General features: G+C 40.8%; 1 protein-coding gene across 8 annotated transcripts in view; it reads left to right on the top strand.

Moving 5' to 3' along the window:
* LAMA2 (laminin subunit alpha 2) overlaps positions 1-23,438 on the top strand; it is a 372,327-nt gene that overhangs the window by 154,991 nt on the left and 193,898 nt on the right. For all 8 annotated transcript variants that reach the window (XM_035109029.3, XM_088666122.1, XM_088666125.1 and 5 more), the window contains exons 11-12: positions 1,830-1,970; positions 6,221-6,394. In XM_035109029.3, the coding sequence (XP_034964920.3) occupies positions 1,830-1,970; positions 6,221-6,394 (315 nt within the window). The remainder of the gene's footprint in view (positions 1-1,829; positions 1,971-6,220; positions 6,395-23,438) is intronic.

The following is a 23,438-nucleotide window of genomic DNA, read 5'->3' on the forward strand; positions in this document are numbered from 1 at the left end:
CCCATCAGGGAAGAAGAGGTGAATGAAGATCTACATTGGGATCTGCTGTCCCTCCGGATCATGCCCCTTGAGGTGGTCACGTCACCTTGCCTCATGAGTGGGCCAGACCTGTTTCTACGGAACCAACAGCCTTTGCAGGTCTATGGTCAATCATATTTGTCCATGGAACACAACACTTCATACAATCCTTACACTTATTGTAGCGCAAGCAAGTAATGAACTTTTAGACACTCTGACCTTTTACTAGTAAAAGGACAGTGTGGCACTTGGATTCCAGTTAATTGCAGTAGACACATTCAGAATACTCATCAGATGATTATTATATATCATATATCAGAGGAGTAGGACTCTGCCTAACAGTAAATGGAGCATAATCTTTAATCCAGACTACATACATCTGCCATTTGCAGTAGATATGCATAACTAAAACAGGGCAAGGCAGCTGGCCAAATGTTTCCTTTTCTTGGCAATCTGCAAAGTAATAAATGCAACAGTATTATTGCAAATGCAACACAATTTGGAAAGGGGCAGGGTACCCACTTAACATTACTGAAAAGGAATAAACACATTAACAAAAAAGAGGCAAAAAAGAACACAGCATAAATTTTGTGTATGCAAATGTACTTGTATTGATGCATTTGGAGAAATCATCACTATAACTTTAATAGAAATACAATCCCCACTATAGTGGGGAAGACCAGGTTACCTGTGTGCCTGTTCAGACTGTTGTTTGGGTACTAGTTGTTGATAGGCAATGTAAAGGCCTAGGCATTCCCTTCTTAGAGCTCGTTTAAACCAGATTTCGACCAGATAGCCCTCCAAACAGAGGGTGCCAGCAAATAGAGGGCTGTCCTCTGACAACCCTTTGAATACAGAGCTGTGCTCTGTAAGGTGTGGTCACCCTAAAAGAGGTGAATGTCCTAAGGGCACACTCATGTTCAGCTGTGAATTTCTTTAAATGTGCAATGGGTAAACTCATTGAGGTGGTTTACAGAAGGTATAAATCTTGCAGGTTGTGAAATAATTATTGTGGCTGCCTTCCCTGCACACCTGGTCCCTGCTGTGATTCTGGGTTAGATCCAGATTCATAGCAAAAGCTGAACCATGTCTACTTAGAAGTAAATCCTATTGAATTCAGTGGGATTACTCCCAGATAAGTGGAACTACTATTTCATCTTAAGTCTAAGTCTTGCTGAGAGTAGACTCATTGCATTTAATAGTTGTCAGTGGATCTAACCCCCTGGGCGTAGCATGTTGGTCATGGCATTAGACTGGGGCCTGTTTGCAAAGTCTGATGCACTTAGGCCAATTCAGCACAGTTGCTAGTACAGTTTTTTGTACTTGGTTTTTTAAAGTATCGAAAGTCGAACATTTCGAATGCCGAAGTAACTGCTTCAGTTTTCAAATGCTTTTCAGAAGTCGAACGTGCCACGTGGCTTCCGTATTGAGCTTTCCGGAAGTAAATGCTTCCAGAAGTAAATGCTTCAGTTTCCGAATGTTTCAGAAGTTGAACAGTCTTCCAGAACAGATTACGTTCCAAAATGAGTTACCACTGGGGCAGAGACATTCCTCACATAGACTGGAGTTCTACACTAATCACCCACTAACATTAATATTTCTTTTAAAAATTCCACCCACAAATCAAAACCCACAAAAGGAACAAAAAGGCAACTTGACTTAGCTCTAATGTATGAGAGACTGTTTTTGGTTTTTATTGGTGTTTTATGTATTTTAAGTTTGTTGTGTATCACCCTGAGGATCTTTGGAGGAAAAGTGATTTCTGAATACTTTCAAACAAACTTAACTAATATTCCCATGTACATTTGCAGGCCAATGTTGAAGGAGAAAACTGTGATCGTTGCAAACCTGGCTTCTTTAACCTGCAGCAAGACAACCCCCAGGGCTGTGAAGCGTGCTTCTGCTCAGGAATAACAAATGACTGTGTGGGCTCTCGTTGGACCTACCATGCTGTAAGCTAGAATAAATGTGCACACCCTTCTAGCGTATCTCCCTTTTTAAATGTTATTAATTCCAGCATATCTCCCCCCTTTTAAATGTTATTAATTGAAACCAGCTTTGTATAGTGTTTCATACTTCATAGCTATATTTTAAATTCAAGAATATAACAATACTTTACTTGTTATTTTTACACTGGAGAGCAGTCCTAGAATCGATGCCCCACAGAAAAATGCAAGCAAAATCATTCAGGGAAATTGCTCTTTAGGTGCAGATGAGAAATGTGTGAGAGAGGAACTGGGGAAGTGTTATAGTGCTCTTATGCTGTCCATCTTAGAGACAGATCGGAGAAAGGCTTAAAATTCTCTGGAATGGGAACAAATATACCTGTTTTCTCACACAGGACAGCAGCAAGTTTAATGTGAAATATCTTCTTGGGGTAGTTATCTATTACTTTTGGATATGTTGTTGAAACATTATCTAAGAGGATAACGTCATTCTTTAAAAACAAAACAAAAAAACGCCCTGATTTTGAGAAGCATTACGGGGTGGGGACTTTGTAAATTTAATGGTTTCTCCCCCTGCCCTCCCCCACTGGGGAAAAAGAATCTTGAAGCCTCTCAAGTTTCAGGATTTTTGCCTGAGATGAAATTCAGTTATATTTCCCTCCTGACTGGATGCGTATCTGAAACCATCCACACCATGCTTGTAGCTTTCAGTGTATCATAGTGACTAACTCATACTGAAGCATGTGAAGGATACCATGTTTCTCCACTGAAAGCTAAGAACGATGGATAACTTCTGGCATGACTTGGAGAACTGTGCCTTGCTGTCATTGGGCTTGATGACTTCTAAACAAACTTAGAGCACATTTGTTTAGGAGGCATCCAGAACATCTGGACTCAGCAAATGAGAGAAATGAGCATGTGATAAAGAGGGGTAGGTGCTCTTTGTCAAAGAATATCCCATAGTACCTGTAACTGTGTGGGGAATGCCTAGTGTTTTCATCACCCTGCAGCCCACTGGGGTTAAAGTGAATGGTTGGAGGCTTGAGGCCCTCACCTCTCCATGATCATGTAGTAAGTTTTAAACCGCACATAAGCTGTGTGGATGATCTATCTATCTATTTATAACTCAGCTGAAATTCAGTGTCTCCATCTAGTGGGTTCCACTACTTTGAAATACCATAGCAATTCTCCAGTTTGATTGGGCTTGGAGAGGGAACTATTTTGATTTAAATAGCTATGTGTTGTAATTGTGGTTTTGTATGTGTGTGAAATGAGATGCCTGCTGGGTGAACTCTGTAACCAGGATCTGTTTCAGCTCACAGCTGAGCCGTTTCACAACTCTGATGGTATCCGCTCACCCGAAAGCGATCAGCCTTGAGCTTGCCTGCATATTTACAATTTGCCTGGGAATTCCATAATGTCAGAGGTTTCCCAGGGCATCCCATGTGCTTTTCTTAAATATGAATTGATGTTTGATATTATGTAGAGCAAGAAAACTGAGAAGGGACTGTTAAACAGTTGGACCTGTATCTGATAGTCTGCTAAACTCCTATTGTATTCTTTTGTGCTGAAGGAGACTGCTGAGCTCCTTACAGCAGGGGTGCACAACATATGACACACAAAGCTACTTTGATAGCTGAGGCATTGTGAGATGTTTCACAATTGTATTTTATTTTAGAGGAGTAAAAAAATACCCACCATTTCCCCTTTTTGGGAAATTGTCTGTTTCATGATTTTGGTAAACAGAAAAAAATAGCTTGTTCATCTTTTAATAGTGTTCCCCATTAATTGCAATATCTGCAGGCATGAGGTGACTGTGGAATGTGATGGAGGGTGGTTGAAAATGCAAGGGCCCTGGCTTGAATTGACTGGTGCCCTTTTGAGCTCGGTCCACCTGTCTTCAAGCTGAGCTATGCTTAAACTGAGTCTCAGGACCTGCAAACCCCCCCCTTTCCTGCCAGTCTTTTCCCCTCCCCAAACTATCCTTAACTTGGGAAAAGAGGCACAGGCGGGAGAAGTCCTGCAATCAATTTATATGTGCTACACATTATTTCCTGTCAGTTCATGAGGAACAGTGCAGGTCCCTTCAGGTCCAAATTATGCCCTCCGTGCATTATTTCCTGCCCAGGATCATGTGACTTGTAATTTGGAGCGTGTCATGTGCAACCAAAGAGGAGACCTTAATAGGGTGTCTCCTGTCCCTGTCTTCTGCTTTCTGTCTCATTCTCCTGCCCTCTGATATTCCTCCTCCAAGATAGGTTTTGTCGTTGTTGAAGCACAGGCAAGGAAGCAGAGCAGGCTTTGAGAATCAGAGGGAGGCAATGAACTGCAGAAGCCCAGTTGATTTTTTGAACGAGCAGTAGTGTGCTTCCCTATCTCTAAATATCAGGACTGTGAGTTAAGGATAACAAGAATTATCTTCTTCTGCTCCATGGAGTTTGAAAGCAGGGAGTGAAACGATAGCATTCTGTTTGGAGTTGAGTTCAGAAGCTGGCATGGCTTCCACAATTCACTCCTCAGCTTATGGAACCTCTTGAAAGATGATAGTAACATCAGGATGTGAGACAGCAGTTTTTAGATAGACCACTGTCTTGGGTCCCAATTGCATTTCTATGGCATAGTGTGTGAACTACAGACTTGCTGCATCGCAGGCCTTTTCGCCTCCAATGCAGGTGGAATAGATCTAACCCTTGCTCATCTCAGTGTCCCTCAATTCCACTAAGAAAAGAGTTGGATTTTTTAAAAAATGATTCATTACTGGATTGGAGATCACAGATGCTCTCTCCTGTGATACAGACAGGGTTCTGCATCCCTTGCTGTTTGGGCGGCAAAGGGTTAGGGGTAGCTACCACAGCCCTCTCATTATGATGCCCCTCTATTCTAGCCAGGGAATAGGTTTTAAACTCAGCCTACCTAGCTTACAAAGTGCAGAGCAGGCACTCATTCCTATCATGCTTAGAGTCCTCCTCAACTCAGGAGGAAATATTAACAAATCCAGAGATGGCTGGACTAGGGCATGAGGAGCTGAGTTTCAACCCCATAGAGGGGTGATCCAGCCAGGCAGAAAGTTTTTAATGGGTGGGTTCTCCGGTCACAGACACCCTTCACATGACATGGGGAGCTGTCCTCATTCCTTTTATGAATACCTCTAATATAGAGAGAGGACTAGGTAGTTGGCCCCCAAGAGACCCATCCAGTGAACTACAGGTGGGCTTTTCTAAGACTTTTCCTCGCTGTACCAAAGGTTTCTAATCTAGCAAGCGAAAAGTGTTTTTAACCTACCCCCTGGAGGGAGATATTTAGGATGCAAATATTCCCTGAATGATGCTTTTGCATCAGAAGGGTGGGATATAACTATTTTAATAAATAAAATCAGATGGTTATGATTGCTCCCTCTTTCTCAATCCTGGAACTTGAGAGAAATCAGTGTCTCTTAGCTACCCTTGAAGAGGCTTCTGGCTGTCCTTTGAAGAGAATGTCACTTGCCCTGAAGAAGAGTCTTTTCATTTGAAACGTTCTGGATCTTAAAGTGTTGCTTTCAGTGCACCACTGAAGTCTTGTCTCATTTTATTGTGGGGGCTTGGTCCTTCCTTCTTTTCTCCACTGGACGCCATGATTCCAGCCAAGATTCTGGTCTGAGTGGCCCACCTCCAAGAAGCTGCTCAGCTTCCAGCTCTTCTTACAGTTTCCTTGTTAAGAAGTTTGTCTTGCAAATCCTTCAGATTCAAGGTGATACATTGTGCTTCCCTATGCCATACATACGCATGGTCTGAAAATTCTTTTATGGAGGCTGCCTAATTTTATCATAAGGAGGTGCATCTAATATGTTGTTCAGTGCAATGCATTAAATATAATTTGACTTCCTTTCTCATGAAATTGGCACATGCAGAATTACAGTTAAGGAATACATTCTGCAGTACTCAATCATAAATTGTTACCAGCCTCAAATGGTGTGTGTGTGGAGTGAGCCCTTTGAACTCATAAGAACTAAAAACTCTTTGAAGAGAACCAATCATGACTTTAAATAAATGATTCTAAAACTTATGCTCCACTTGATTTCACTGAATATGGAAAGAAGGGAACTCCTCTATTCATAATTTTATGCAATATGGCAAACTCTACTTTCTGCTGCTGTGCTAAATGGGAATCTGTTTAAATTATGAATAGGAAAACAAACCAAAAAAACAAGGAAGGAAGATGGATTTTGTAGGTTTCAGTATGTGAGTATTAGTAGGTATTTTCTTTTGTCACCATAGATCATGGACATGAATGGCTGGCACCTGACAGATGTAGCTGGTCGCACTAGAGTGACTCCTCAGCAGGACAGCTTTGATGGACCTCAGCGACTTAGCATCAGCAACGTGGCTGCGAGGACTGCTTTGCAGCAGATTTATTATTGGAGTGCACCCAGTCCTTATTTGGGCAACAAAGTAAGTGCAGATGGTCTTTGCCTGGGTGTTAATTTGATTTATTAATAGCGAAAGATGTAAGCAATTATTTTTCTTTTAGTTTGCATTTGCGGGGTAGATATTTGACCAGCAAAATTGCTTGCTGAAAGCAACTGACATAGGCATACAGAGAATCCCCGTGAGACACGAGGCAAAGGGTAAATAAGCTAAGCAAAGCGCTGCTGCTCCCGGGGCCTCCTGGCAGCTTTGGGTGTCAGGTGCTAGGAAAGCTCAGATAATTTGCAGTATTATTTCTAGGATGAATTGGCTGGTGGTCTATTCTGTGCAAGTAACATGTGTTTCTTTCAAGCAGTCTTATCTTCCTTACCACACCTTCACATTTCACTGGTTCTTTCCCACTTAGTTTACACAGATGCTGACAGCAGATCAGATGTTGAGGGGGTGTGCTAGGGGGAAAAACGTGTATTGCTTAGTTGGAAACTTGAGTGCCGGGAGCTATACCTTGGGATTCCAGAGATAGTGTGCTGCTAAAATGTTTACAAGCCTCATTGCTGTGTCTAAAACCACACAGTTGCTTACAAGCTGACCCATCTTCCGAGGTCCTATATCTCTGGGATATTAAGCTCCACTCCTGGCTGCACCAACTTATGAATCCACAAAGGTGTGGTACAACAGGCAAACAAATCCAGGTAGTTTGCTTGCACCTGACATATACAGTGGCCTAAAAACACAGATAGTCCTCAGGTAAATGATATTACGGTTTAAGTTCCAGCCACTCCTGATTTTTCAAAAGTTACTTGCCATGTGACTCAGAAGACCACTACTTTTTTTAAAAAAAAGAACAACCCACAACTTAAAACCGCACTGGATTTGAGGAGGTATGCATGGTTCCCTGCAATGCCAACTTTTGACCTTAAGTGAGCTTTTGATCCTTTTAATAGGGATATTTCTAGGAGGTGAGACTTTCCTCACCACACTGCTACAGTGGCAGGATAATCCACATGTGGAGAATTTGTACTTAAGAAACATCTGCTTAACATTTAGGAGTTGGCATGTTTCCATGAAATAGGATCACTCTTCCCACTCATGTTAAAAAGGTATACCCATCATATGTTCTGAATGGCGGGGAATTGTAAACAATTCCTGCAAGTTCAGCAGATAACTCACACATTCTACGAACATAGGCAATCTCATGTTCTTCAAATATTCCAAATAAGCAGCAAGATCCAGATGTCGCGAGAAGGCGGAAAATGAGGGATATATATATATATATATATATATATATATATATATATATATACATACATACACACATACATACAGTGGTGCCTCGCTTAACGAACGCCCTGTAAGACGAAATTTTCGCTTAAAGAAAGGATTTTTCTAGCGGAGGTTGCCTCGGTAGACGAATTCATTTTACGAAAAATTCGTCTAGCGAATCGCGGTTTCCCATAGGAATGCATTGAAATTCAATTAATGCGTTCCTATGGGCAAATTTTTTTTCAAAAAAATGCAATGCATTCCTATGGGATTCGCTAGACGAATTTTTCGTTATAAGAATAGACCCGTGGAACGAATTAAATTCGTCTAGCGAGGCACCACTGTATATATATATATATATATATATATATATATATATATATATATATATATATATACAGTGGTGCCTCGCTAGACGAATTTTATATATATATATATATATATATATATATCCAATATAGAGCAAGAATTAAAATGCAAGTCACCCAGGCTTGCTCTCAACCGTCTTGTGGGGTCCGTTGCTTGACTGGATCTGTAGTATACTTAAGGTTATGCCCTGTGTTTGCAGAAACTTAGGCACATGCAGAAGAAATATAACTTATTTTGTTGCTCAGAAATCTTAATTGCATATATACATCCCAGCTCTAATTAATCAGTCAAGGATGGGGGAATTCGGCCCTCTGACTGTTGCTGAACTACAACTCTTAACACCCTCAGCAAACATGGCCCGTGACCAGGGTGATGGGAATTGTAGTTCAGCAACAGCTGGAGGGCCAAAGGTTCCCTACCACTGCTTTAAGTGAAGCCAAGGCCCCACTCACTGATTTCAAAGTGGCTTATGAAGTTGCCTCAGATTGAGCCATACCATTGGCCCATCTACCTCAGTAATTGTCTATTCTGACTGGCAGTGGATCTCCAGGCAGGACCTCTTAATTTCACCTGCCAACTGATCCTTCGGACTAGAAATGCCGAGGATTAAATCTGGTACTTCTGCATGCCAAACATGTGCTCTGCCACTGAGCTATGGAGGCACTTTTTCCACCAGTACCACCCTTGTCAGGTTACTGTGTTTTTGTATTAGGGTTTTAAATCATAAAACTGACATTTTATGCCTAAGAATAGAATATTGGTGTACATATTAGAGTACTCTTGTGTGAACTGTGGCAGCTGGCACATGAAAAAATGGTCGTGGTGCTGAAAAAGCCTGGAATCTGAATAGCTATAAAACAAGCAGGAGCTTTTGATATGTTTAGTCTTGCACTGTTTTGTTTGTGGTGTAGTTTATTTGAAACTTTGTGAAGATATCCCAGGCTACTTTCACCAGGCTTCCCTCCATAGCTTTTTCCTCTTGGCTGGAAATCTGTGAAACAGAAGGTAAGTGAGCAAGTAAAGATTAAGCTGCATCTCTTTGAAAGAATATGGACATATTGTTCAAGACTATAGATTGTTACGGAGACTCAAGTCCGGTACGAGCAGGGTCCGTTTTGCTTGCTCTTAGGCAATGAACATTTCCTGTGCTTTTGGCAGATACTTTGCAGATATCTTTTCCCACTTAGGAAGCAAAATAATGGAAAGAATATGTGCAATTTGTCTGAACATGGAAGGCATTTTCCCCCACTTGTAATTTGGAAGGACTTTATGGTTTACTGTCAGACATCACTGTATGAATGAAACAATTTGCCTTAATAACTGAACCATATAAATTTTTGATACTACAGTAATACTGAAAGCACTCACAAATTACCATAGTACATCTTAACTGTCATGTTGCATCATGTAAATTATAGCCATGATGACATACTTAGCTGGGGTGATTTAGTGCATTGCTATGGAAATGGCATATTGAGGGTTATTATTTGTAAACTCAATAAAACGTTTCTCTAAATAGCTGAAACTGGATTAAACCAGCTTTTCTAGATGATGTTTGCTTGCAGTGCTTCAAATACAATCTCCATTGTATGCATGGTTTTCTGAGACTTGCTGCCTAAGGTAGCACAGAATAAGATTTCAATATACAGTAGCTTGTGACCTTACCGTCCATTTTTCTGACACCTCCTCTTCCATTACTGCTATACCTAATGGTGGGAAGCATCAAGAATTTATATTCCATCCCTGTATGCGGTCCTTGCACTGAAACATTACAGGTCAAATTCAACTAAGTTGCTGTACTAGCAGAACCTAGTGCAACCATTCCTACTAGCAGAATGGGACTCCCCCCCTCCCACCATGTGCCCCCATAACCCCCCCCCAAAAAAAAATCTGCTCTGGAGCTTTAGAAGAGGAAAGGAGAGAAAGAGTTCTGTCAGGCAAACAGAAATATTTGTGATGTAACAGTCTCATTAGTTCTGCACTGAATACAAACCATAGTACTGTATGTATGCATTTATTTCCAAGAGTTATACCTTTCAATCAAAATATGTTGAAGTTGTTTACCACCGGTTGTAATAATACACAACTCCTCAACTCACTCACAGGAACATAGGACACTTCCATGCACTATGTCAGACCATTGGTTCATCTAGCTGCATATTGTCTACACTGTCTCTGATTTCAAGCAGGGCTTTCTCCCAACCTTAGTTGGAGATGCTGGGGATTGAACCTGGGACCTGCATGCAAGGCAGATGCTGTACCACTGAGCTATGGCCCTTCCCCAAACATAAACAGACATTCCAGCACCCCACAAGCACTATGGCCTCCTTGCCATTGTTCATAAAGGATTGTGCCCTTGTTCAGCTTTAAACTTTAGATGTGGCTTGCTGATAGACTAGTCAGTTGCAATAAATAAATAAATAAATAAATAAAGGAACCTATCCCTGGTCAAAGTGTTTATCCTTCATCTTAGTGGCCTCCCTACCCCACACAGGCAGCTCATGTTTGGGATGAGAATGGTTAGGGCAGAGGTTTTCAACCTTTTTGAGTCCACGGCTCCCTTGACTAACTACATTCTTTTTGTGGCACCCCTGTGGGGCTCAGGAGCACGCTTATGTCACCCCTTGCCTGCAGAGCTGGCAGCTCTCGCCCTTTTTCGAACACCCTCCCTTGTGGAGTGTTCCCTCAGCCGCCTCTCCTCTCCCTTGGGAGTCCTCCAGGCAGCTGCCACCACCACCTGTCTCTGAGCTGCCCACCCTGCCCCAGAGAGAGGTGCCTCCTCACACTGACCCACAGGAGCCTGGGACTTGTTTGTCCATTCCCAGCAGCAAAGGCTGGTGGACTGCCTGGCTGGGCTTCCTCGCCTGCCTGCCTGCCTGCCTGCCTGCCTGCCTGCCTGCCTGCCTGCCTGCCTGCCTGCCTGCCTGCCTGCCTACTTACTTACTTACTTACTCTGAGCTCCTGGCAACCAGCACCCCCTGGCCAGCCCCAGAGGCAACATTCGCCTGGGGAGCTTGTAGCCAGGGCTGCTGCAACAAACAGCTCCACAAGCTTTTGGGAGGCGGAGACACAAGAGGGCATCAGAGGAGGGAGGGAATGAAAGAGTGACAGAAGCCAGTGTTGCCTGCTACACACCTGACCATCATTCAAGGAACCCCAGGGTGCCACGGCACACTGGCTGAAAACCACTGGGTTAGGGCATATTTAAAAGCTGGTGGTAGCCTGAGTAACACTCTGAGGCATTGCCTAGTTTATGGGGAGATTCCATATCCCTCAAGTGAGCCATTTCCTTGTTTTCTGTAAGAGGAGAACCAATCTACAGATCAGAGATTAGAATGGATGATCTTCAGTCTCCTTCCAAATGTCTTATTCAGATGCTTGCAAAAAAAAAAAACTAAAATAAAAGGTTGTAAATAAATCCCTTAGGCCAAAACAGTTCTACAGCTTTGGAACAAACTTTGGAGTATTATATGCTTGGAGTATATATCTGTAAAACTTTGTAGTGTGTGTATATAAAGATGCTTCTACATTTTACAAAGCAACCCTCTGTTCATCAAGAACTGCATATATTGTGCATGACAAATGTGTGCCCTTAAGCATTTGCACACTTTAATCCAGTTAACCATGTACAGAGCTTCAACCTGACAGGAGCTCCCTGGTACATATACAATTATGTTTAAAAATATGTAGGTGCCATCCAAACATTACATGTTCACAGCAGGAACGCGGCAGCAAGCTATAACGGCAGCATAAAGTGTAGGGTAGCCACAACACAGTCTTTGTACTGTTATATTTTGCTTGTAACAACAGGGAATATGAAGGCAGGCATCAAAAGACAGTAAGAATTGAGGATGTGAAGATGGGCATAGCTGTTATTGCACCAGTATCCTTCAGTGCCAGTTTCAAAAGACGCAAACAAGCCCTGCATGATTTCCCAGTTGGTGGAAGTTTTCGTTTGGACTGCTGTAAAGAAACTTTTTTGTGCAAGTTGAAATTGTGGACCTAGAATTCTCTTTCTTTTCTTTTTTTTTTTTTGTTAAATTGCTTTAAACGTCTTGAAACTTATATAAGTTGAAGTCATGGGGAAAGTGTTTAGGCTAATGTTGCAATCCCCACCCCCATTTCTTTTCACTTTTCCTAAGGAAGATTAGCTCTGGCAGAGCAATTAAAGGCGCTAATTGGATTAAAAGGAAGTAAAGCAAACTTTTTCAGCCAGGCTGGAGGATATTCTGCAGTAATCGAATGCTGAGTACCTCTGAGACTGTGAAGATTGAACAGGCATGTAGATACCAATCAGAAATCCATCCAGCTGTCTCATGGGATAGGCATAGTGTTTGCACAGCATGAGAAATGTATATGTATGTGTGAGTGCGTATATTGCCAGTGAAAACAGGGAATGCTCAGGCAGGCCCATTAAGAAGGAAAAGAAGAAGAATGCTTCCCCACAAAATAACTGTAAATATATTCAGCAGCGTAAAACAATCATCTGTGTCTATTCATGCGTCCTATCTGTTCTTGTTGCTGTCGCTCCTGTCGATCCAGAGTTGTGAGGTAATGGCCCCATGATTCAGGGAAACTGCTGAAGTGTGTACTCAGGCTTCAGTTTGAGAGATGGGTTCATTTATCATCATAATAAGCTATTACCATTGATAGGTCACAACTCATTGAGGAGACAGTCAGTCTAATTGGCTCAACTCTGTCAGCTTTCAGTTTGCCTCAAGGAGATGAGCGGCACTTTGCAGGTAATATTCAATTGCCCAACAAACTGCTTCCTTAATTATTCATCACCTTTCAAATTGGGGAAAAGTAGAGGGGGGGTTCAATGCACATTGCTCCTTTCTTCAGTCTGGTGGCAGGCTGGCCTTTGACCCTCCTACCCCAACACCCCCCTCCCCAGTCCTTTTGGCTAGGGAGGCAAGAGGATTTCACAAAAATAAAAGTTAGGGCCACTTATCTTCTAGAGATCTGCTGTAAAAAATTTTTTTACATCTCCTGCTCATGTATGTTTCCTTTCTAAAGGAATTTATTGTCATTAACCAGAAAATGCAGCCTTTGCTCACTTCCCACCCCTTTCATTGAAGAGCCAAGCATAATTGTGAAATCTAATGGTATTCTTTTAACAAAATGTTATAGCTTAGATAGTTTTCCAGGGATTAATCAAGCAGTATGGACTGATTCAGACATCTTTAGCTATAAAGTAATGAAACATTTGAGAAGATAAAGCTCTCCACGGAGTTAAAGGACACTTTACACTCTTGGTTGGACTTTAGGCAATCATGTCAAAGATTGAATCATTCCTGCTATTTTAAACGCTTTTCTCTGTTGCTTTTAATCCCCACCCACCCCCCACAATACATGCATCCCAAATGACAATTTCAAACTAAATGGGCACTTCTATTTTCTAGTTGTTCTGATACAGCTTTTTAAAGAGTTATGCTTCGTCATTTTCGGTTGGTAGCATTTTGTGAATATGGCCCCTTTTGTGAATATGTAAAATTCACCTTCTGGCCCTCTAAAATACTTTACACTTTTTTGCTGAAGCTAAATGTGGCAGGCTATTTGGTTAACTATACTGGAAAAATAGATTGCATTAATACACATATATAGATACTGCAGTAGACTCCTTATGCATGGTATCACGCATCTCAACTACTCATTGCTCATCCTAGTGGTATTAAGGAGTAACTTTCTTATATCTTCTTTTACGTAAACATGAAGCACCCTTTTAATGAGCCTGGTCCTTGTTTTACGTAGCTCCAGTACTTTTATTTCTTTTTTAAAAAATTCCTACTCATATTGAAATACTGCCCCTCAATGAGGCCAAACTTAGATTCAAAAAATGTTTAGGGGTATGCGTACCCCTGCATTCCACCCAGGGAAAAAAAAGCACTGTGCAGCTCCATATTGTCTACTCTGACCACAATATCAGACTTTCCTAGACCCTTTACCAGATATCCTCTTTCAATATTGGATATGTCTGGGATTAACCTGGGACCTTCTGTAACTTCAAGGCACTGGTGGGTCAGTTTGTATGGAGCGGGGGGGGGGAGATTTGGCACTACTACTAGAATGGTAGTTGGCAATTCTGCACTGTGAAAGCACAGAGCTCCTAAACAGGCTCAGCGTGGATCATTGAGACCATATCATGCTCATCCTTGTAGCCACTCAACATCTGCAGGCTCCTTTGGTGTTAATTCAGCACCATGGAAACCTGCAGGTGCTTAATGCTTCTAAGGTTAGGTGTGAACCGTGATGCTAGTGACCCGTGCTAGGCACTGCTACCTGTTCAGCAGCCTCACATATGCACAGTACAGAGTTGCGATCTCATGCCTTCTCTGTCACCTTACATTGCTGTCCAGTGAGGGTACCAAATTCTCATCCACTGAGCACCAGCAACTGATGCTGGCTGTCCCCAACAAGCTTCAATGTAAGTTGTTGCTGTACATGGATTCTTTTACACTTTCACTATTGTGCCCCCCACCAATCTTGTCACAAATGGTGTGCCAAAATTCTGTAGTGGCTAAGGTTTTATATGAAAAGCTTTCTTTCAAAGAAATCAGTTTACCTAGTAAATGCCCAGAGTTCTGTCTTTCAAAGAAATAAAAATAAAAATTGATGCTCTTGGCTATATGATTGGTTGGGTTTCCCCCCCCCCCCAGAGGGGGCGGGTTGCATAAAGCCTTAGGTTTATCATTATTACCCAAGCTCTCATAAGAGTACTTTCTGAGAATACATTCTTTAAAATACATAGAAGTATTTTCTTCCTAATTTCACAAATGCATGTACTCCTCAAACAGAACAGCATGGTTAGCATGTGAAAACACTGCCCCACAACTTAGCATCAGTTTGAACACTGCCAACAAATCACAATCTGAAGCCATGATTTGTTGTTGGCTTACAAACTTTTGTTTCTTTTAACTATGGTTTGGCATTATGTATGAACACTTCCTTAAAAATGATTTGCTTGACTACCACACCCAAACATTCACCAAGCTTCAAAGGTATGGGTTAAGAGCAGCAAGAAAACAAAACTAACTTTGGACAAACAAGCCATGGTTTGTTTAACATATAAACCACAGTTTACCATTGTGTGCAAACCAAGCTCTTAAATGCATGTGGTACCTTAATGCAGACAATATTAGTTCCTCAGGGTTGAGAAGTTACTCCTGACTCCAAGGTCAGGCTACCATTTGGCTACCATTTCCATAAAGAAAATAATGTGGTACTAGGCAACCAAAGTTTTTGTTTTGTTTTGTTAGCATCATTATAAAATGGGCTAATGAGCAGCATAGTTAGCTACATCAGTCAAGTATGATGAACAAAGCTATGTGGTTCAATACAGAAAAATGAGAGAGAAAATGCATGTATCATGTGATTATGACCTTATGTCACTTGACTCTACTAGCAGATTACACGCACCAATTTCAAAGCAGAAAATTCAAAAGGCTGTTGGCTGGTATCCAAAAATCATTTTTGCAATTAGCAAACATACAAACATGAAACCAGGTAAACAACTTGAAGTCCTATTAGGAGTCCTATTTCTGGAGCTTCAAATTAATGACGACATAAGAGATGGCCTTTCTACCTTATTCTTTAATAATATTTATTTGTGTGCATTAACATTCTACTAATTATCCCTTAATCTGCTATAAACATTCAAGGAACATGAACAAGAACAAGCTGTGGCATTCAGACAGATAAAATGAAGGGATAGGTTGCTTTGCCAATCTTGGTTACGTTTTTGCAACTTACGTTTTAGGAATTAATGGTCTCTCAGTTTATGTCCTGTTTATATAGATGTAGGGAAGTTTTAGAAAATGTAAACACTATTTTATTAGCTCCCTATCATTCCTGTGCTTTCTCCATCTCCACTTCCACCTCTCTCTCGCACACACACAATATAAAAAATGAGTTGATACAGTATGCGTACCACTGCTTTATGCCATGCATTGCATAAACTTCTCTGAATTAAGTTTTGTAGAGTTATTGTGTATACCAATAACTGCCTCAGATTTGGCCTCAGCACCATTGAAGCCCAAAGAAATTCTGTCTCTTTGACTGAGTTTGTCTCACTTTCACTATTTGGGATTGACTACCATCTCTCCAATACCTTTTAAAAGATCAATTGAAAACAGTAGCGATAGCATCAGCAGCAGAAGTGGTATATATTGAAGGTAGCTTATCACTGTTGACTTACTGAGACTGGTTGCCAGGGTGATTTAATTTTAGCTGAAACAATTTAGATCATGATGCAAATGAAAAGTAAAAAGGCTTGATTCATATCACCAATTAAAATTAAAATTTAATCTTTAAAAAACCCACCAAACTGTATTCCCATAGTTATCATGTAATACAAAAAATGCCAGAACATATTTTTTGTTTCATTCATCTTCAACTATTTAAAAAGCTCCAGTTTTCTGCTTGGTCCTAAGTCACCCATCTAAGTGTTAAAGGACTGACTCATTAACTTTGATATAATCACTATTGCAAGGAATTAAATTTAATGCTATACCTTGCTTATTTCCCATAAATTGAATCAAGATTCTTGTCACAATTTATTTTTCTAGCATGGGAGAGTGCACAAGATCATACCTCCTACTGTCAGGATCCTGTCAGCAGCTCCTGGCTTGTTGCCCAGGAAAGTATAAAAACAAATGTTTATTACCGTCCTTTATTATTTCAATCTTTATGGAGCCTCTTGTATAATGTCATCCCAAGTGAATCTCCACCCCACCCCACCCGTCTCTCCCACTTCCTCATTTGTCATTCTCATCGTCTCTTCTACGGGTGCTGCTACAAGCCCTCTGTCTTTCAGCTCTTTGCTCTCCTACTTTTAAGGTTTGTCGGGTTCTGGGAGATGGAGTCTGCAATGCTTTCTAATGACAACATATCAGCTGGGTGTTATTCCGTCTGTCCCATGATTTCCCAGATTTCTCCCTCATCTGCCTCTGAGCTGCTATCTCCCTCAAACCCCTGTTGTAAATCTATACTGTCTTCCTCTTCCTCCTCCTCCCTGGAAGGATCAGGATGGGGAGGCAGTCTCCACCATTCCTACTCTGCCCAGTCCCTGACACCTACACTGCCTGATCACAGGTATGGGGCCTATATCAGCTCTCCCCCCCAAAAAAAAAATCACTGTACTTCACTCTCACTTCCATTGTGACTACAGATATAGTCTGTACATCTTTCCTGCTTAATCTTGTTATGATTCTTTCTGCAAAGTAAGCTGGGAAGTAACTTTACTTCTGAGTCCTTTGTAGGATTTGAAGTATCTATATGCACTCATGCTTTTTTCAATCTCTTTAGTCTCAACTAGACACGGGTGGCGCTGTGGTCTAAACTGATCAGAAGGTTGGCGGTTCGAATCCCCATGACGGGGTGAGCTCCCGTTGCTTGGTCCCAGCTCTAGCAGTTCGAAAGCACGTCAAAGTGCAAGTAGATAAATAGGTACCAGTCCGGCGGGAAGGTAGATGGCGTTTCCGTGCGCTGCTCTGGTTTCACCAGAAGCGGCTTAGTCATGCTGGCCACATGACCCAGAAAATCTGTGGACAAACATTGGCTCCCTCGGCCAGTAAAGTGAGATGAGCGCCGCAACCCCAGAGTCACCTTTACCTTTTAGGCAACTTTCAACATCTTCCCTTACCTTCTGTATTGTGCCATTTGACTTACTGTTATGGTTGTCACTTGACACAGATGTGCAACTGCAGCTTCACAGCTGCCCACTTTGAAATAAATATTCTCCATAGCTGCAGCCATTTGACTATCACTTCCCCAGTACAATGGTAGACTTCGTTGTTAGAGATGCTAGGGTTTTTGTTCAAGTTTCAGGGAGTCATAATACTGGCCTCAGAGAAGAGGTAAGTATTAGGAGTTCCAAATTTGGAGCAAGTAAACATGTGGAAGGGACAGTGCTATTGTAGGGGACGGACCTCACTTGTTATCCACATGTTCACTGGCTCCTCTGCACAGAGCCTAAGGTGGTAGAGTGTATATATTCATATGTTCTCTCTTAGATAGTAGGGTGTGCCATCATGCTCCTGCCTCCTGCCCCAACACACATTCAGTATTCCCTGTCTGACTGCACTGATTCATGCTGGTACATAAATGTCATTTATCATGACACATACCTAGTGAAATATTGATTTTTCATGCACTGAATTAGAATTGAGTCCAGTTTGCTCCCACTTGTTAAGATATAAAATTGTTTGGGAGATGCCAACAGCTGAAGTGTAAAGAAACAGTTATGTAAAACAAACCAAACAAACAAACCTTAGCTTATAACAGAACCCATCTTCCTGGAAAACGTAGGCAGATAAATACCTTTCCCAGGCACACAGTGAAACTAAATTAAAGAAATGTTATGAGTTGAAATCATATGGCAGCAATCATGTTTCATGATTGAGAGATAATCTCCAAGCATCTGACATTGTGGGAATACAAGATGGAGATTTGAGGATCTAGAGACAAATTAATAATTTAGGACGATTGATCTTGGCATTTCAGCTTTAGTTTATTGATTGCATTAGTTACATTGCCTCATGTTTTTCTGTATCATTTATATCCTGTAATTTGTTTTGTATTTGTTTTCTCTATGCACCAAAAGTTCACTAAGAATTCAATCGAACAGAACTCAACTCATTTTTATCAAAAGAGAGGTACTGTGTGTGTGGTGTGTGTGTGTGCCTAGCTATACACCTGTCTATATATTCTCTCTCTCTCTCTATATATATATATATATATGTATACTCACAGTGTGTGTGTGTGTGTGTGAGAGAGAGAGAGAGAGAGAGAGAGATGCATTTCACTGTTGAGCTCAAGATAATAATGAGACGTTTGTGCTCTTTAATGATTGTTTTGATCATCAATTTTCTTATTTATATGTCACTGAAGGTTAGAATAGTTTATTACCGAGAGAAAACAATACAAGAAGAAACAAAATTATGACATTGGTTTCTTTTTTAAAAAATTAAACATTATCATATGTTAGGAAATGCATTGATCCTTAGCCACACAGGTGTATTCAGATGTCCCATTATTTTAAAACCTGAGATTTTGAAGTTTATTTATCTCATTTGTACTCCAAGCCCCAAGGAGCAAATAGCAATTTGTATGCCCTCGACAACTTTGCGATATTGGTTAGGTTGAGACTTGCCCAGTGATTTTCATGGTTAACAAATAAATTTAATATATTGCCCATGCTGTTTCTGAGGCGGTGATGTTCTTGAATTTGAATAAATAGTTTGGTATTCTGTTTATATTGAAAAATAAGTTTTACAAGTTCCTTGCTCCCTAATACAACTACTTGACCAGATCCACTTTATTTAATTTATGCAATAGGTTTCAAATAACAGCTGACTTTGAAATTAATCAAATAAAATAGACTTGATTATGTTTGGTCAGCTGTATCTTATGATTTAAATATTTGATTTAATTATATTTAATCTATTGTTATTGCAAGCCCTTGCCAAGGACAGAAAATCCCTCTAGTTTACACTGCTTCGCTGCTTAAATCAAGAATCTTGATACTCGTTTGAGGCATAGAATTCTACTTAACATGCACCCACTCACTCTGAATTAATCTAGGAAAAAACACCACCCCATTTCCCATTCTCTTTGGGCCTATTTATATAATCAGTTATTGAGAGATAGCCTACAAACTCACTTCAACCTGTACTTTGTTTACAAATTCAGAGGGTGATTTGCAGGTTTGTGTTGAAAGAGTGTCAGCTGTTTACTCACTTCTTTTTCATCCAGGAAATAGCTATCAGTAGCCCTGCTTTTATCTCTAGATAGCTGGATTGCAGAGGCCTCAAGACAGATACTGAAATGAGTAAATAAGGTCAGGTGGTGAGCAAATGGGGGCAGCTAAAAACATTTTTTTTCCTATGTACAGTAGATGGGACTTTGTCTATGGAGAACTATTTTGAGACAAACATATGCGTCTTCTTCACTGAGTAATAGGCCTTTCCTTTACAGTGGTACCTCGGTTTATGAACACAATTGGTTCCAGAAGTCTGTTCATAAACTGAAGCGTTCATAAACTGAAGCGAACTTTCCCAATGAAAGTAATGGAAAGTGGATTAATCTGTTCCAGACGGTCCGCAGAGTACTTAAACTGAAGCATTCATAAACTGAAGCGAACTTTCCCATTGAAAGTAATGGAAAGTGGATTAATCCGTTCTAGACGGGTCCAGGAGTACTCAACCTGAAGCGTACTTAACCCGAAGCATTGGTGTAATTGGTTCCGGAATTCTGTTCATAAACTGCATCATTCATAAACTGAAGCGAACTTTCCCATTGAAAGTAATGGAAAGTGAATTAATCCGTTCCAGATGGGTCCGCGGCGTTCGTAAACCGAAAATTCATAAACCGAGGTGTTCATAAACCGAGGTTCCACTGTACTTACTAACTCCAGTGTGCATTTCACATCACCAATTAAGATGCACTGGAAGACTATGGAAGGAAATGCACTGGGGAGGGGCGGTGCTTAGTGTGTATTAAGTGATAACTACTTCTCATCAAATGATCTTGAATGTATGTCTATAGACACATCGCAAAGCTAGAATGAATCTGCAGATTTTTAAGAAACATGCAGCTGAGTGCTATAAAGTAGGAAGCCCAGAGCTACATGTTCCATTACAGTGGTACCTCGCAAGACGAATACCCTGCAAGACGAATTTTGTTTTGCGAAAAATTCATCTTGTGAATCGCGGTTTCCCATAGGAATGCATTGAAATTTAATTAATGCGTTCCTATGGGCAAAAAAAGAAATTTCAATGCATTCCTATGGGAAACCGTGATTCGCAAGACGATTTTTTCACAAAATGAATTGACTCGCGGAACAAATTAAATTTGTCTTGTGAGGCACCATTGTATAGCTTTCCTTGTGACACTGATTCCTCATATTTCCATTCTCACACAAACAAAAAGGGAAATGAAAAGGACAACCTTTCTAATGTGGATTCAATGTTCTGAGGATCTGGTTCTCTCTCATTAAAAAGAACTCGACACAGTACCTAGTGAAAACAATGGGAAATGCACTACTACAAGTTGTAGTCATGGCCACTAGCTTGGGTTGTTTTAAAGGGCTTAGACAAATTCATGAAAGATAAAGCTATCTCTGGCTACTTGTCATGATGGCTGGGTTCTACCTCCATTGTTAGAGGGAGTATGCATCTGTAGACCAGTTGCTGGAAATCCCGCTTCAGAGGTTCCCTTGGGCATCTGGCTGGCCATTGTGAGAACAGGTTGCTGGGCTAGGTGGGCTTTTGACCTGATGCAGCAGGGCCATTCTTATGTCTGTAACATTTACATTCTCTAAACATTGGTTGGTGAATTTGTGTGACAGTGAAATATTGCTGAGTTTAACCCTCCCTTTCAGAACCAGGTTTGCAAGTCAGAAAAGTGGTGGTGGGGTTGTCATTTCAGTTGGGTAGGAAAAACTATTTGGAAAAGAAGTTTTGCTGCAATACCTCCGCCCCATTCCCCTACGCTGCCCCACTTGCAATGATGCTATGTCACGACGTAGCATCTTTTCAGAGGCATTGTGATAGCAAATGCCCCCTTTGGCCATATTTCAGCCATCTCGGTTTATGAACACCTCGGTTTATGAATTTTCGGTTTACGAACGCCGCGGACCCATCTGGAACGGATTAATTCACTTTCCACTACTTTCAATGGGAAAGTTCGCTTCAGTTTATGAACATTTCAGTTTATGAACAGACTTCCGGAACCAATTACACCAATGCTTCGGGTTAAGTACACTTCAGGTTGAGTACTCCGTGGACCCATCTGGAACGTATTAATCCACTTTCCATTACTTTCAATGGGAAAGTTCACTTCAGTTTATGAACGCTTCAGTTTAAGTACTCTGCGGACCGTCTGGAACAGATTAATCCACTTTCCATTACTTTCAATGGGAAAGTTCGCTTCAGTTTATGAACAGACTTCTGGAACCAATTGTGTTCATAAACCGAGGTGCCACTTTATATATATGTATGTATATGAGAGTGCTATCATTGTTATCTACGGTACATAGGCTCCATCCTTTGCACACCATTGAACACAGTAGGACTGTATATAGGATTGCTCTGACCATGGGTATCATTTTGATCAGTGCTAATATAGTTAATGCCAAATTATTATTACTTACATTTATATTCATTCTTTTCTGCAAATGAACTCAGGGCAACATACATGGTCCTTTACTACTCTTATTCTCATATCAAACCTGTGAGGTAAGTTGGGCTGAGAGATAAAGCAGAGCCCCAAGTCACCCAGTGAATAATAAGAAGAATTAATAAAAAAATTATTATTTATATGCTACCCATCTGACTGGGTTGCCCCAGCCTCTCTGGGTGGCTGCCAAGTAGAATATTAGAAACACAACATAACATCAAACATTAACAGCTTCTATATACATGTAGTTCATGACTGCCTGGCTGAGAGTATTTTTCCTAGCGAGGAAGTTATGAAATGAACACTGAAAATTATATATATATATAATTAAGATGAAAAATGATGAAAAATGTACATATTGACAATGGACTGTTTTGAATTTGTTCGGGGTTATTCAAGAACACCAGGAAAATATCTCTGCTTGGAAATTTGACTTTGCAGGAAATTACAAACTATTGACTCAGGAATGTGTCTGCATGTTGTATATAAAAAGATACTGAAAATGCCCCTAATGTGTATTTGGTATTGCTGAGAAAACTAATGAATTTCTCTTCGTTATCTTTAATGCGTCACAGCACAAATGTGAAATTAAATGAATTAATAATAGACATTAAACAAGTAAACACTTCTTCTGCCAGTGATCTCTTGTTATTTTGTTAACTGTATAAACAGTTATAAATTCACAGTAGATTGAGTTGCCCTTCTCAGTGAACTTCTTTGGGACAGGGTTCAACATCCTGTTTGGAGCAGAGAATTACGGCCAACCAAAATGAACTCCCACCTATTTTTGTATGAAGTGGATAGTGACTCTGTAGCGTCCTCAGATTCCCCATGGTTTTTATGCATTTTAACTTCCAGTTTAAGACATGTTAAAAATGCAAACGGCTTTGAGGTCAGACGGTTGGAGAGTAAGCCATATAAATAACTGTAATTTTATGTTGTTGTTTTTTAAAAAAAGGTAAAGGACCCCTGACAGTTAAGTCTAACTACTGTTGTCTATGCTCTGGTAACTTCAAGGTTAGATTACTGCAATGTGTTATACGTAGGGCTGCCTCTGAAGACGGTTCGGAAACTTCAGCTAGTGCAGAATTCAGCAGCCAGGTGAATTCTGGTTGGTTTGAGCATATTACACTGATCCTGGTCTGACTGCACTGGCTACCAATTAGTTTCCAGGTCCAATTCAAAGTGCTGGTTTTGACCTATAAAGCCTTAAGTGGCTCAGGACCGCAATACCTTAAGGACCGCCTCTTCCCATATG

Source organism: Zootoca vivipara, chromosome 3, assembly GCF_965207765.1.
Source record: "Zootoca vivipara chromosome 3, rZooViv2.hap1.1, whole genome shotgun sequence".
Classification (NCBI taxonomy): domain Eukaryota; kingdom Metazoa; phylum Chordata; class Lepidosauria; order Squamata; family Lacertidae; genus Zootoca; species Zootoca vivipara.